The following is a 15,669-nucleotide window of genomic DNA, read 5'->3' on the forward strand; positions in this document are numbered from 1 at the left end:
GTGGATTTTTTTTTTTCTCCTTTTGGGTCCTGGTATTAAAAAAAAAAAAAAAGAAGAAGAAGAAGAAAGAAAAAACCCTAAGAAAACAAAAAACAAAACCGTCAAAACACTAGCTGAACACAAGCTAAGAAAACAGACATCAGAGACTACATAGGAGTAAGAATACAGACTTTAAAACAAGACGGTAGGAAAAAATCACTAGAGAAACAGCTACATCTCACAGAAAGGAACAAAACACACCATGAGGAGAGGGGGAGAATCATCTTATTTTATTTCCAGAATTAATAATTTAGTTCCCAAATCACCACAATTTATTTATTTATTTAAGAGCCAGCACACCTGTGTGTGAGCAGGAGTCGGGGGGATCAAAGGGGGAGACCATCTTAAGGAGACGCCCCACTGGCACAGAGCCCGACGTGGGGCTCCATCTCACGACCCTGAGATCACAACCTGAGCTGAAACCAAGAGTCAGAAGCTGAACCCACTAAACCACCCAGGCACCCCACAGAACCACAACACTATAATATTCAAAATGTCCAGTTTCTCACACACACAAAAATACAAAGCACGCAAAGAAACTGGAAGTATGACCCATCCACTGGAGTCACGAACAGAAACTGGAAACTTCCTGAGGGAACACAGACACTGAACTTACAAAGTCAGATAACCCAGATGGAATGGAAACATTCCTAAAAGCACACAAATTACCAAAAGTGACTTAGAAATATTAGAAAATCTGCATAAACTCGTAACAAGCAAAGAGACGGAGTTTGTCACAGAAGCCTCTGAGCAAAAATGAAGTCTTACAAGAACTGGTAAATAATTTCTTTACCAGACATTCGAAAACGTGAATGGTCTTCCCAAGGGAAAAAAGTGAATACCACTGTTTCAGTCTTATACACAAGTGGAAAATGAATATTATGTCCTGAAGAATCAAGTTTTTTGAAACCAAAGAGACAGAAACAATTTCCTGATGTTGATGACAGAACCTGGTTAGATTTTCCTGCCTAATAGGCTGTATCTATTTTAAAAGGAGATTATGTCAAGGTTTGAGAAATGTCCAAGGTAAATAAATCAACATATTTCAGAAAGGACTGCTATGAAATGAGTTCCTACTTCTACTAGCAATCAGGACGACGTATCCTACAAACTAATAGAGATGAGTTTCTATCACAGAAGGAGAAGAGATATAAGAGGAAATGCTGGTCAAAGACAGGGAAGCTGGTGTGACTTCATATTGGAGGACAGCAGAGCTTGGGAAGCATGAGAGGCTAGCAGGGGAAGGAATCCTTCGGAAATGAAAAGATTAATTACTCATTTGGAGAAGAAAAAGGGAAAAAATCGAGAAAATGAGTTTCTATTTTACAAATGTCTCAACTGCTTTAAAAGGGGGGAAAAAAAAGCATGTGTATAAGCATTACAAGATGTGCTTTATGATGCGATACAATATGAATTACCTATTGTCTAGAAAGCATCCGTTCTGAAAAAACATATAGCCTGAAACTCCTTATGAGGGAACGATAATCAGACAAACCCAGAATGTGGGATGTCCGCAGGGAAATCCGTATATGAGCATCACATCAGGTGACGCCAGGAAATTCGTGTTCGTTACCTGGGGTTTCTGTTTCAGGTATGGTGGTCATGGTAGTGTGGTTACACAGAAGACTGCCCTTGTCTATGGGAGATACAGGCGGAAATGTTTATAATGAAATTATCCTATCTGAAACTTACTTTCAAGCAGCCCAGAACACACACACACACACACACACACACACATGCAGGCACACACACACACCTGTACATACACACACACCTAGACAAGGAGGTGTAGAGGCCCCAAAACATGAACGTTAACAACTGGTTTATGGAAAAACTTGTGTTTCAACTCTACACTTCATACACCTTTACGTTAGATAATGTAAAAAGAAATCACAATTCCCAGAGAGTAAAGACAAATAATAAATCTTAAATAGAAAGACAAGATCCATTTCCGAGGCCTTCGGTCAAGGTGCATCAAAGAAGAGTCACGTCAGAAGGCGTGTAATAACAAGAACGCTGATCACACTCCCGTCCACCTGTAGGCCTTGAAAGACTGGAGTGGACAGAAGCATTTCATTTAGCCCAATAATGATCAGAGACACAGAGTTTATCCTCAGCCTGCTGACTCCAAGGCTGAAGAAGCTTAGCAGGGAAAGAAAAGCCCTACCCTTCCTGGGCCTGCGAACCCTGTTTCCACACAAAAACTTAAAGGCTAATGCTCTCTTAAAAGTTACCTGAATTCAAACATAAAACCTACATAAATCAGGGACACCTGGGTCACTCAGTTAAGTGTCTGCCTTCGGCTTGAGTCATGATCTTGGTCATGGGATCAAGCCCCGCCATCAGGCTCCCTGCTCAGAGGGAAGACTGCTTCTCCCTCTGCCCCTCCCCCTGCTCGTTTGCTCTCTCTCTCTGTATGTCTCAAGTAAATAAATAAAATCTTAAAAAAAAAAAAAAAACCTGCATAAATCAAACATAATTCTTAGTCAATGTCACATAGCAAAAACACTTCAATACTGTGCCAAGCCCTGCACGTTACTTCTCAGGGCATTACTACTAAATGCATCAAATATGAGACTTCCCAAATGCTCCCTGTTTAATATGTCTTATTTCTTGCTTTTGAAACTTTTGTTCCATTTATCCCCTAATTATCAGGATGAATGCAAGACCTTCCACATTTCCCCAATAATCTGCCTCGCCAGTCAACATCCACAAAGCCCAAACTTTAAATGGACGCCTCCTTTCGTGCACACACACGTGCGTGCGCACACAAGTCCATAAACACTGCAGCCAGCACTGTTGACGGGAGTGTCTCAACAGTCTGCAAAGCCCATGTGTCACCGTGTCAGAGCAGCAGTCCCCAAGGAACCACGGACATATTAGGGAAGACACTGACAGCTAGGGGAAATGCTTAAAATATAGACACTAAATTTCCAATCAAATACAAATCAAAATCCAGCTGTAGGCACAGCATGTGCATTCGCGGGGGTAAGAGGAGCATGACACACAAGGAAGGCTGTAAGGCTGTCTCCCTGAGGCTGGCGCTCAAGACCTCCACCCTTGGATCTGTCAGTGTGCTACATCCACCTCTGAGGAAGGGCCAACAATCTGCAGAACACAGCCCCAGACTCTAAGCTGTACTGAGTTCGATTAGGAACTCTGCGAACTCCAGTCTCCCATTCTTCTCCAACTGGAAAAGAAGCATCCCTGAGTGGCCTAGGCCACATTTTCCACGTGTGAATGGATGATGTGGATACGTGATCCATAGTATCCATGACCCTACAGTGACCCAACAGTCACGCGAGCACATGGGGTGCGGGAAGCACGGAGGCCTTCTGAGAACTATTCAACCACCTAGCGGACAAGCAGAGTAGACTATGACAATGAAACAGGACTTCACTGGGATAATGTCATAGTTTGATGGAGAAGCTAGAACCTCAGTTTGGTTTTTACGTAGAAGAAAATGTTCTAGTATGGCGAAACTGCGTGACCAGTGGCAGAAGGCGAGCCCCCAAGGGCACAGGTTCTCTGGGCAAAGACTACCAAATGGGAAGGTCTGGCCTTTGTACTTACTGCCATGTAAGGCCTACACCCGGCGTCTCTTGTCTTGGCAATGGAGTCCACCAGCTGTCCGCTGATGCCAAAGTCACAGAGCTTAATATTTCCACTCCTGTCCAGAAGAATATTGGAAGGTTTGATATCTATGAGAGAGAGAGAGAGAGATCATTTCATGTAAACGTGATCAATCAGGGCACCAGTGGGTTAAGCCTCTGCCTTTGACTCAGGCCATGGTCTTAGGGTCCTAGGATCAAGTTCTGCATTGGGCTCTCTGCTCAGGGGGAGCCTGCTTCCTCCTCTCTCTGCCTGCCTCTGCCTACTTGGATCTCTCTCTGTCAAATAAATTCTTAAAAAAAAAAAAAAGAAAGAAAGAAAGAAAGTGATCAATCAAATGAGCTACATTTTGAAGCCATAGTAAGCACAAATACCAAAAAGCCTTAGTTTTAGTGACCAAGTCCTGAAAATGCAGATATGTGAGAAGATGAGGAAAAATGAGGAAACACTGCTCTGAATGCCAATGTTTAAAAACTTAGTATTAAAAATGCTTCACAAGAGGGGCGCCTGGGTGGCTCAGTTGGTTAAGCATCCCCACATTGGGCTCCCTGCTCAGCGATGAGCCTGCTTCTCCCTCTTCTTCTGCTGTTCCCCCTGCTTGTGCTCTCTCAAATAAATAAATAAAATCTTTAAAAAAAAAAAATGCTTCACAATATATGTAGGCATTCTATAATGCTTTCTTTGTTTTCACCAAAAGACTTATATTTACTTGCTTCAAATTCACTACTTACTGGTCAAAATATGAAGAATGAATTTAATCTATCTGTAAAAATACACCAAGCTACTACAGAGTATGTCAAAGACTATCCACCTAAATGCAAACTATACAATTATACACCCACAGTTAAGTCACAGCTGAGTCTCAGGGACGCCTAGGTGGCTCAGTCGGTTAAGCATCTGCCTTTGGCTCAGGTCATGATCCCGGGGTCCAGGGACTGAGCCCCACATCCAGCTCCCTGCTCATCAGGGATCTGCTTCTTCCTCTTCCTCTGCCCCTCTCCCTGGTTCATGCTCTCTCTCTCTCAACCACTCTCTCTCTCAAATAAATAAAAGCTTAAAAAAAAAAAAAAAAAAGAGTCAAGTTTTAGCTAACTTAGGAAAGTATCCAATCCAATCCATCAAAAAGGTCACAGCTTTGGGATCAGAGAAGCAAAGGTTCAAAATCTGGGTCCAAAATTCACAGTATGACCTGGGGCAAGTGATTCAACTTTGACTCAGCAACCACAACTTGGTTAACTACAAAATGAAAATAATTGCTAATTCATAGGATTCTGGAAATTAAAGTACCTAATACAGTACCTGAACTTTATTTAAATTCAATAAATGCATCAGTTAATAATTATTTCTCCTTGAGCAATTTTTTCTGACATTAGATGACTTCATCAAGTTTCCCCTGACCAACCCTTTCCTCTAGTCATCCTTGAGATCCATTTTCACCCCTTTGGAAGTGTGGGTGCTTGCTTTCCTGCAAATTTGAGAAAGCAGAATCCCTCCCATTTGGTTCTCCAGGTTTTACAGGCTTGCCAAATTGGACCCTAGGTTTTTACCCCTTCTTCACTGATCATGAATTCACCGCCACTGTGTACTCATCCCCTGTTGAGTCAATTTTCCCCCTTTGCTCATGAATTCCCCATCCCTGTCTCAGTGCTTCTATCCATTTTATTGTCACTGTCATGGTTCAATGAATAAAAGATACAAATAAATACAAGATACAAAACATCTGTTTGTAACTCAGAAGGAGATCTATAAAAAATCCAGAAAAGGTCTCCTGCCATCACTGACAAGGCTGACTACGACTGCCTATCAAACATCCATCCTATCTACCCACTCCTTCCCTTCTAACGGAACCTGCATTTGATTTTATGGAGGTCTCCCTCCTGCTTCATGTAGCTGTAACCACACCTTCCCAAAGTGGGGCCTGACTGGTCCAAGCTTATCAGGGTCAGCTGACACTCCCTGCCAATACGCAGTTTAGAATAAGGGCATGAAGCAATTCTGGTGACAAGAGAAAACATTAGAGAGATGTAAGGAAGATGTCCCGGCCCCTAAGATAGCCACACAGGAAAAGGGACAGCTTCTCCAGGAGGCTGTCACGTCTACATGTGACACTGGGGAGCTGGGTACTTGCTTTGGCTGTTATCATCCAGAGGATGGAGCCAATGTATTAAGAAGGAAGGAGCCAAAAGAAGGGAGCTTGCGCCCTAGACATAATGTGCCTAGAGCCACCTCTCCTTGGATTCATTAAGACAGTGAATCTCCTTGACGTTTAAGGCAGTTACTAGGATTTTTTGTAACTCATGATCAAAAGCACTCTTAATTGTACCAAAAAAGCTCACTGATCCTAATTAATAAAAAAGACTGCTATACTGGGGCACCTGGGTGGCTCAGTCGGTTAAGTGTCTGCTTTCAGCTCAGGTCATGATCTTAAGGTCCTGGGATCAAGCCCTGTGTCGGGCTCTCTGCTCAGCTGCAAGTCTGCTTCTCTCTCTGTCTGCTACTCCCCCTGCTTGTGCTCCCTCTCTCTCTCTGACAAATAAATGAAATAAATTAAATAAAAAGGGCTGCTTTTATTTATTAATAGGGAAACCAAAGTCATCTTTGAAGCCTTTCCCTTTCATCCAGCCACCCCTCAGGCACTGTCTTAGAGCTTCACTGTGATTGGCAAGTATCGCAGAGGTCATTATTAAATGCACTAAAGGTGATACTCTTAAGTGCAAATGACAATCAAAAAGGAAGGAATATCCCAAAATAAGAATGCAATGAACTACAAAAAGAACAAAATAATCTTCTTCAGGAACCTGATTCTACATGATCTCAGGCAAAAGAGAAAATAAGAAGTCCATCTATCTAAAATTATGTTTATTAATAAGCATTAAGCCAAAGCAAAATTAAGTGAAATATTCTGATGTTCAAGGGTAACTAATTTCAGTGGTCTTGAGTTAACCCCAAACTAAAATTACTTAAATAGATGCACCAATTACTGAGGTCTTAACCACTAGAAACTATGTTTCCTAAAATGTAAGGCATTCCACTTCTCCCAATATGACCTTTTACTTTCTGTCCTGTTTATTGTCAGGCTGAATCCCACACTGCCATGTACTGTCCTGGGCTTGTCTGTTACAAGTTTTTTGAGGAAAGTGAATTTAGGTGCGTCTTCAAAGCCACCAGCACTACCCGGAGTCTAGCATAGTAATAAAGAGAGTAACTATTTAACCTATTTGCTGAATTAATTTCATGGTTCCCACTGGCTTCCCATAAATCTTCGTGAAATATTTGGACCTATGTCCAACAAGGCCAAGATCACTGTTTTCGCAAATACAAACATTTTGGAAGAATTCCAATGTACAATAACAACTAAAGCATCTCTCTTTGCAAAAATATCCTCTAAAGTAAAGAAGAAACACCTGAAAGGGACTGTAGCATCCTTTAAACTGCTCCACATACCATCCTCCAGACCCTGTGACTGTCCCCAGGACCATCTTTGGGCCCAATTGTATACACAGAGAAACATCATCTATCAAGTAAATGACTAATTATTTTCAAAGAAGAGTAAGAAGAACCTTGCAGCAAAATGTATGTCAGTTTCTAAGCTCAATATACTAATAAGCTGAAATTTATAGAATCTCAAAGGAAAAAATAACCTAAATTAATAAACAAAGTTTTAGGGAAAAAATAGTAATAATAGTGTTAGGGTACATATAGTATGTTTTGCCAAAAATACAAGTATTTCAGGAAAGCTTATACAGAGACAGTGTAATTTGCAATAATGTTTTTCAATTAAGGAAGAATATTAACTTCTTTTTTTTAAGGAAAAATATTAATTTCCAATCCATAAAAAAGAATTCATACCCACCTCTGTGAATGATTTTCAAGTTTTCTTTTAAGTGGTTTAGTGCTTTCACAGTCTGGGGAGAAAGAGCAAAGACGGGATAAGCAATTAATATTCTTTGGATCATGCAGCACAGTGTTTATCATGGATAACAGCCCTGGTAACTTTACATTCTTTAAAGCTTAATTATTTCAATATTCTGTCTGCTTTTTATATTAACTGAAGATCCTAAATGATTATTTTGGATCTGAAAACTTAGCTGCTCTTACATGCTGTTCCCTGACAGCTAAACAGAACCCGGTAACTTAAAATTTTTTAGTAAGTCACTACAAAGTTGTACATTGTTTGCATCTTCAAACTTTTCAAGAATGGAAATATTCAGTACGATGGAGTCCACAGTCTGGCTCCATTATCAACTCTAATTTAAATAAGTCTTTCTAAATTTCCTCAGTTTCTCTTACCACTACAGTAACTTACGCACAACTTACAGTATCGTTTGATCACTGCCCATGATCACAAAATCAGGCATTTCTCCAGGAATACAGGGAACAGGGGCTTGAATTAAATTTCCCACACTCTCAAATTAAAAGAGAACCAAAGAACGTGCCAACCATTTGCTATCAAATGGTCAGGTCTCCGCCCCATCAAGCAAGCTACTGGATGTCAGGAATGCAGAACTTGCCATGTTTCAAGTAGCTGGGCCTGTTGTGTTCATTGGGTTATTAATCAGCAAAAAGAAAATTAACACAAAGTAATTTTAAATGTTATGCTTAAAAGAAAGGATGATCACCAAGTCTAGAAACACAGGCAGATATATAACCAAGGATTTACTTGTGTATCTACATCACACAGACTGAAATAGACGATAAAATAATTTTGTCTATGTTTTCCAACCTCACGATCACCCTGTCATCACAGTGGTTAGGAGCAGGATTCTGAGATTGGGCTGCCTGGGAGCAAATTAATGACTTAACCTCTCCAAGCTCCAGATCTGTCATCTTTAAAAAGTGGGGTTACACTATTCACCACAGAGAGTCACTATGAGGATAAAATGTTGTAAGACCTTAGCCGGATGCAACTAAACACTCAAAAACCATTAGCCACTGTCATGATTCTACTATTGTGGCATTACAGTTATAATGAACCGTAAAAGTTCCAAGATAATCCTGGGTCTGGTATACTGGGGAGAGAGATAATGAAATTGATCAATATAAAATGTCATGCATCTTCCCAAGAATAAACAAATTTCTAAAATAACTCAGCTGCTTTCTATAAAATCATAAGAAAGAGTATATGACATTTTAGCTCATAAAATATTTAGATTTACATACCAATTTGGCTAAATAAATTAAAATACTAACATGAATCGTAAGATTATGACTTTAATCTAAATTTTGAAATTCCTGTTACACATACAAACACCCCTTTCACAACTAACATACAGTTCAGAAACTGTCTCTGTATTTTTGCATTAACTCTTAATAATCAAAAAGGATCCAGGGGCAATCAGCAGGCAAACTCTACTGGAGGTGGAGGAAATGAAGAGGCAGAAAATTAAATCCATCAGAATTTCCACCTTACAACTTCCTACAAAGCTCAGTTTACACACCCACTAACTATGTTACGTCATTGGCTCAGATTCTTAGGGCTTTCTAAGAATCTTACTTTACTCCACTGAAAAGAATTTTGTTAACTACCTCTGTCAACTAAAAGATTCAGAGCAGGAAAGAAAATGATCAGGAATTCACTTTGAAAACCACAAACACCCGTGTGAAAGACTACCTCTTTTCTTTCCGGTGCTCTGGCAAAAGTGAATTGGCCAAATTGGTAGCAATGTTGGGTCCTGAAATTGCTAGTCAAAACTTTCCACAGTGGACAGCTCAAATCTTAGACCACAGGAAAGATACTTTGTGTCTAAGAGTTTCAACGAAGGGACTTCAAGGAGAATGCTATGATCCTGATCAACTTAGAGATAACGGTGAGAACACAACCAATTCGAAAGCAGTTAGGGCTAAAAAGGAACAGAAAATTTCTTTTTCTGGTTTTGTTTACAGCATAATCTACTATGGTTCATTGCGATTTTAATGAACAGAATATTGTAGTTTTTATGTAGAACATATTCTGAAAACTATTCTTATGACTTGTTGTATTAACAACCCCACAGAAGTGATTTTGTTTCTTTTCCTATTATGAATGATTTTCCAAGAAGGTCAACAACATTCTGTGAAGGACATTCAGATAGGTGCAATCAAAACTCCAGAAGCATCTTTATATATGTATATATACAGAACAAACAATTTAAAAACCAGGTACTTACTGCTAAAGTGATTTTGCCTAAAATTTCTTCTGGAATAACATCATCTAATACACTATATACATATTTGTAAAACTTATCAAACGAGGTAGACATGAGTTCCATACAGATCCAACAGTCACCCTACAAAATAACAAATATCTGTTATTCCTTTGCATCTTAGTATTAAGTACCATGTTTCCTTTATTTAAAACAGAATACAATTAGAGAAAGAGCAATCTTTTTCTTCATTTTTAATCTTGCACTAGAGGTAATTCTTGGTCCCTTATTAGAGCCCTGGGCAGAACAGTCTCTTCCTGTGTAGACGCGAACCTATTTTGCCTCATTTCTCCACTCTTAACTGTAAAGACAGGGACAGTCTTGCTCAGAAACCTTTGTGCATTTATAAAAGTAATCAAATGTGGCCATAATTAAATAGAAACATAGAAAATGTGGGAAACTGCTGTCATTAACAAAGAAAGTAGATTACAGTAATCTAGACTTTCTATATAAGCTTATAAAATTAGTCAAAAAAAAAAAAAAAAGAAAAGGAAGGAAAAAAACACACAGAGCAACACCAATGCCTCATATTCTTGTATACATGGTGCCTTCTCCACGGCTGACCTTTAAAATGCAGCACCCCCTCACCCGGCTCTTCGCTGAAATCTTCTAATAGAAAATGTAAGTTATTTGCTAATGTTTTTCCTCCATCTCCCTCACCTAAGTAACACAATCTGCCAGCACGGGGCCTCCATAAACACTCCCCAGATGAACGAATGCTGGCTATAATTTAACTGAATCATCCAAAGACTACAGGCAGCATCCTCGTGTGCTTTAGATCAGGCAGAAGGCAATGTGACAATAAAACAAGAGAAAGAGAAGTATCTATCCCCTCTGATAGAGTCATCCGACTAGAAATCTAATTAAACAAACAGTCCATAAATTCCAAAAAGAAAAAAACAAAGAAAACTCAAAAGCACTGGATGATCTCACAAGAGGGAACGGCGCACCATTAAAGGGATTATCTAATATGACGTTCCGTGGAAAACTACATGGTTCGCGACAGGTGTGCAGAACACACAGCACACAGGCAGACACCACGGTTCTGACTCTCTGAAAGGATGTGAACACATGAACAAGGGCCACAGTGGACCTCACGAGCATAAAGACAGCTATCGGGACGATGACGGGAATGGTCTCCAACGAGTGTGCATGTGTTACTAACGGATGGGTCCGGCAGCATCCTCGGAGATGTCTGACCGCTCATCTCCCACCTGGACTGACTGTGCGGGAGATGAAGGCCCGCTGAAGGACGGAGGCTTGCTGGAACAACACTAGCGGTCATGCCGGGCTCAACACGGAGACGAGTGACAGCGCTGTGCCCTGGGGACAGACGCCTGCTGACGCACACGTGTAGCTACGTGGCTCCACACAATGCTTACATGTAAAACATATCTGCCACGGGGAACGTCTATTTTCTTCACTCAAAGTCCTTCTTCTCTCTCTACAGCTCTTTCTTTTGAGCACCCTAGCAGACGGACCCTCATAAAAGACTGAGTAACACACTTCGCCCGTAACAAACACTTGAATTTATTCCAATTTAAAGACACCATCTTCACAGGTGTATTAGAATTTTTTTTTTTTATAAGAGCAAAAGGCAGCGCACTTAACTCATCTACTTAGAAAAACACTAAGGAAGGACCTTAACTCCAGGAGAATAGTGATGTGGAAAGATCACTGACATGAGGGTCTAAGAGGCCTCACTTACCATCCAGGTTCTCCCACTTACATAAGCTTGGGCCCCCTCCGTTCCTCATCTTGGAAACAGGGTTGCCCTACCTTCCTTAACAGATCAGCACGAAAGTCAAATGACTTAACATACATAAAGTACGAAATAAAGTGTCTGGCAGGTATGAAAAATGACCGTTAAGAAAATGAGGGGAGAAGGGAGAAGGATGGAAAACCAGGAAGGCGGCCAAGGGAGAGAGACGGAGAACAGGGGAAATAAAGGTGGGAAATAAACTGGAACTGGGGGTAGGGAGGGCGGGGAACAAAGCCGCAATCAGCCCCAGAGAGATCTTTGTGGTTGATAAGGCACAGGACCTGATGTGACCTTCTTATTTCCTCTGGCGGTTCCTTTTGGCCATAACAGAGAAGAGGTAGCAGCAGCAATGAGCTGCATGTAAAAAAAGGGGCAGGGGGTGGATGGTCTGAGCTGCCTCAAAAAGCAGTGACAGCAACCTTACTTCCATGGTCAAGCACAAGACGGGATACCCACCGACTGAAATGCAAAAGCAGGAATCACCAAATATGGATTTACTGGAAAGAAAGGTGGAAATGATAAAACACTGAACCCACTAAGATCAAGTGTTCCTCGAGACAAGAACCAGATAAAAACAAAGGCATGCTTATACGCCAACAGGAAGCACTCCTAAAAAGTAAACTGTTCAAAAAGACACCACTCACAATACAAAGAAAAACTATAAAGCACCTAGAAATGTACTTAACAAAGGCAGCAAAACATTTACATGAGAACGCGTGTAAGATGTGACTAAAGACATAACGAGTGATCACAGAGAGGCAAAGCACATGATGAATGCAAAGACTCGAGATCATGAAAATGTCAGATTCCCTTAAATTAGCTTAAGAACTCAAGTAGATTCTAATCAAAACTATTATGCACTTGGACAAGCTGATCCTAAAACTTATATAGGTAAGTAGAGCCAGGGCACCTGGGTGGCTTAGTCAGTGGGGTGTCCGACTCTTGGGTTCAGCTTAGGTCATGATCTCAGAGTCCTGGGATAGAGGCTGGCATCGGGCTGCACAGTCAGTGTGGCATCTGCTTGGGATTCTCTCCCTCCTGCTCCCTCTGCCGCACCCCACAAGCATCCACATACGCTCTCACTCAAATAAGTTTATTAAATATTTTTTAAGAATTAAAGCAGAGTCAAGAATAGCCAAGACAATTTTTTAAAGAAGGAAGCCTAGTCTACCAGACAAAGTCTTTTTAAAGAGCTTTCACAATAAGAGGCAGAGGTATGATGCAGGGGGGAGTAAAAAATACAACAGAACAGATTCAAAAGTTCATGTGCATGTGGAGATTTGAAGGGTGGCAGATGTAGCATGACAGTTACAAAAGCATGGAATATGTAATGACTGTTGCTGGGACCAGAGGCCTTCCAGACAGAGAAAAGTTAAATTAGGTCATTACCTCAGATTATTCACAAATAAAAATTAAAAAAAAAAAAAATTCCCAAATGGATTTTTTGAAAAGCAAAAGTTAAAAACCTTTTTATAAGAGTTCTTCAGGACTTCAGGGTAGGGGACAAATTCCTTCTCCAAATCACACATGAAAAGGACACATTACAAAGGGTAAGATCTGCTGAACTGAACCCCCTTATAATGGATATTTCTGTACAACAAAGGATACCGCACCAGAAGTTCAAAGATAAGACAAAAGTATCTATTTGGGTATAAACAAAGAATTGATACCTTGAATACTAAAGCACTATGCTAAATCAATCAGGCAAAGACAAAACTTAACAGAATAAAGGAAAAGGGATATCGATTCGATTGGCAATTCACAGAAAAGAAGACCTGAACACACATGTAAAGAATTCTGTTCCTGGCCAGTAATTAGGGAAATGTCATTTGAAAAGTGAGGTACCACTTCAAACTCACCTGACTGCCAAAAATGAAACATATAATAATACCAAATGTTAGCAATGAGATCTATGTCAGTAAACGTTTATGGCTTGTCCAGCAAACCACCCCCTCTGTGTTCCATACACGGCGCCCAACTGAAACTCTGTGTCCCCGTCTCCTGCGCAGAGAAGGCTGGCCAACAAGATGTCAGCACAATTGGCTGTCGATTCCAAAGCAGCCTTTTGGGTTCTTGCCTCTTCCCTTCCTTTGGGTGGACATCACAGCTGAACTCCACAAGCCAGCCTGGACCACAGGACAACCTTCACAACGTCAACCACAAACTCAGTCAGCCACTGCCAGCTTTCAGTGCCGACACCTGAATACGATTCCTGATGTGGAAACAAACCCTCACTCTTGCGGGTAGGAACAGAACTTAGCACAACACTGAGGAGGAAAAGGACGATACGCAGTTGGAAACAGTTCATACCATGTAACCTAACATCCTTATTTCTAGAGACAGGCTATATAGAATCTGCGACCTACGTCCCAAGGAGAAATGCAAAAAGAAGGTTATTTTTATACTTTATAACTGCAAAAAATGAGAAAGAACCTATATTAGGATTATTAAAGAAACATTAAAGAAGTTGTATTTAATTAGCGAATACTGCCCAGCAGTTAAGATAAATGAACCAGATCGGGGCGCCTGGCCGCACGGTCAGCAGAGCAGGCAACTCTTGATCTTGGGGTCCTGTCGTGTGTCCACAGGGCAGAGAGCCTACTTTAAAACATCAACCAATAAAATAAAACAATAAATTAATCTAATCTATATATTAACGATCTACATTTCTATGGATGAATCTTGAAAACTCTGCTGAATTAAAAATGCTATGGGATATAGATGCAGGATAATTTCATTTATGTAAACTTTAAGAATACAGAAAGCAATACTAAGTGTTATTTCAGGAAAGATATGTATGTCGAAAGCCTAAATGAAGCAGTTGAAGGAGATACTTGCTTCAAGGTAGAGTTTAGATCTGTAAAGCGAAAGGGGGTATAGGATGGGGGCTTCCATTGTATCTATGATTTAAAGAGGAAATATAACAACGTGCTCATTGGAGGTGTTGGGAACACTGTAATTCCCCTAGAAGAGTCTGCAAGTTTGAAATATTACACAATTTTAAAGAAGCAAAAACTATTTTAAGAAGGTAGAAAAAGATGAGCAAATTAAACAAAATACAGAGAAAACTGGAAAGAGTGATCAGAATGAAAAACCTTTTAAACAAAAACAATACAGAAAATTAATGCAACTGAAAGCTGCCTCACTGAAAGATAAAAAACTGAAAAATCTCTAGCCAGACTCACCAGGAAAAAATAGAAAAGATGCAAATTACCTATTAAGTAGCCAATTAATTTAACCATTCAGAGGAAAGGGACAAATTTCTTCAGAGAAACAAACTACCAAATTTCACTCCAAAAGCAACGTAACTTGAATAGAACTCTATCTTTGAAAGAAACTGAGTTTGTAGTTAAAAATCTCCCCACAAAGAAAACTCCAAATTGAAATGGCTTCATTGGTGAATTCTACCAAACATTTACAGAAGGAATAATACCAATTCTGCATAAAGTCTCTCAGAAAATGCAAATGAGGGAGTATTTTCCAACTCATTCTGTCCAGGCACTGATACGAAAGCCAAACAAAAACATCGTAAGGAAACTACAGCTCAGTATCTCTCAAGAACAGATAGAAAACTTCCTAATAGGGGTGTCTGGCTGCCATAGTCCTGAGTTCAAGCCCTACATTAGGTATGGAGCCTACTTAAAATAAATAAGTAATTTTTAAAAATTTTTAAAGAACTTCTAAATAAAATTTTAGCACACTTAATCCAACAATATATTAAAAAGGTAATACATCATAATCACGTGGATTGATCCCAGAAATGCAAGGTTGGTTTAACATAAGAAAAGCAGTATGTATAACTTATAATATGAAAAAAAGAGTTTCTTTTTTTTTTTTTTTAAAGATTTTATTTATTTATTTGTCAGAGAGAGAGCGAGAGCAAGCATAGGCAGACAGAGTGGCAGGCAGAGTCAGAGGGAGAAGCAGGCTCCCCGCAGAGCAAGGAGCCAGATGTGGGACTCGATCCCAGAACGCTGGGATCATGACCTGAGCCAAAGGCAGCTGCTTAACCAACTGAGCCACCCAGGCGTCCCAAAAAGAGTTTCTTTAACATCATATAATCACCTTAAAGAT

At 40.1% G+C, this 15,669-nt stretch overlaps 1 protein-coding gene across 2 annotated transcripts in view; it reads right to left on the bottom strand.

The window, feature by feature from the left end:
• Positions 1-15,669, bottom strand: part of MAP2K4 (mitogen-activated protein kinase kinase 4) — a 128,950-nt gene that overhangs the window by 27,576 nt on the left and 85,705 nt on the right. For both annotated transcript variants that reach the window (XM_059147475.1, XM_059147476.1), the window contains 3 exons: positions 9,798-9,917; positions 7,505-7,556; positions 3,613-3,740 (listed from right to left, as the gene is read on the bottom strand). In XM_059147475.1, the coding sequence (XP_059003458.1) occupies positions 3,613-3,740; positions 7,505-7,556; positions 9,798-9,917 (300 nt within the window). The remainder of the gene's footprint in view (positions 1-3,612; positions 3,741-7,504; positions 7,557-9,797; positions 9,918-15,669) is intronic.

The sequence above is a fragment of the Mustela lutreola genome, chromosome 15, assembly GCF_030435805.1.
Source record: "Mustela lutreola isolate mMusLut2 chromosome 15, mMusLut2.pri, whole genome shotgun sequence".
NCBI classification, from domain to species: domain Eukaryota; kingdom Metazoa; phylum Chordata; class Mammalia; order Carnivora; family Mustelidae; genus Mustela; species Mustela lutreola.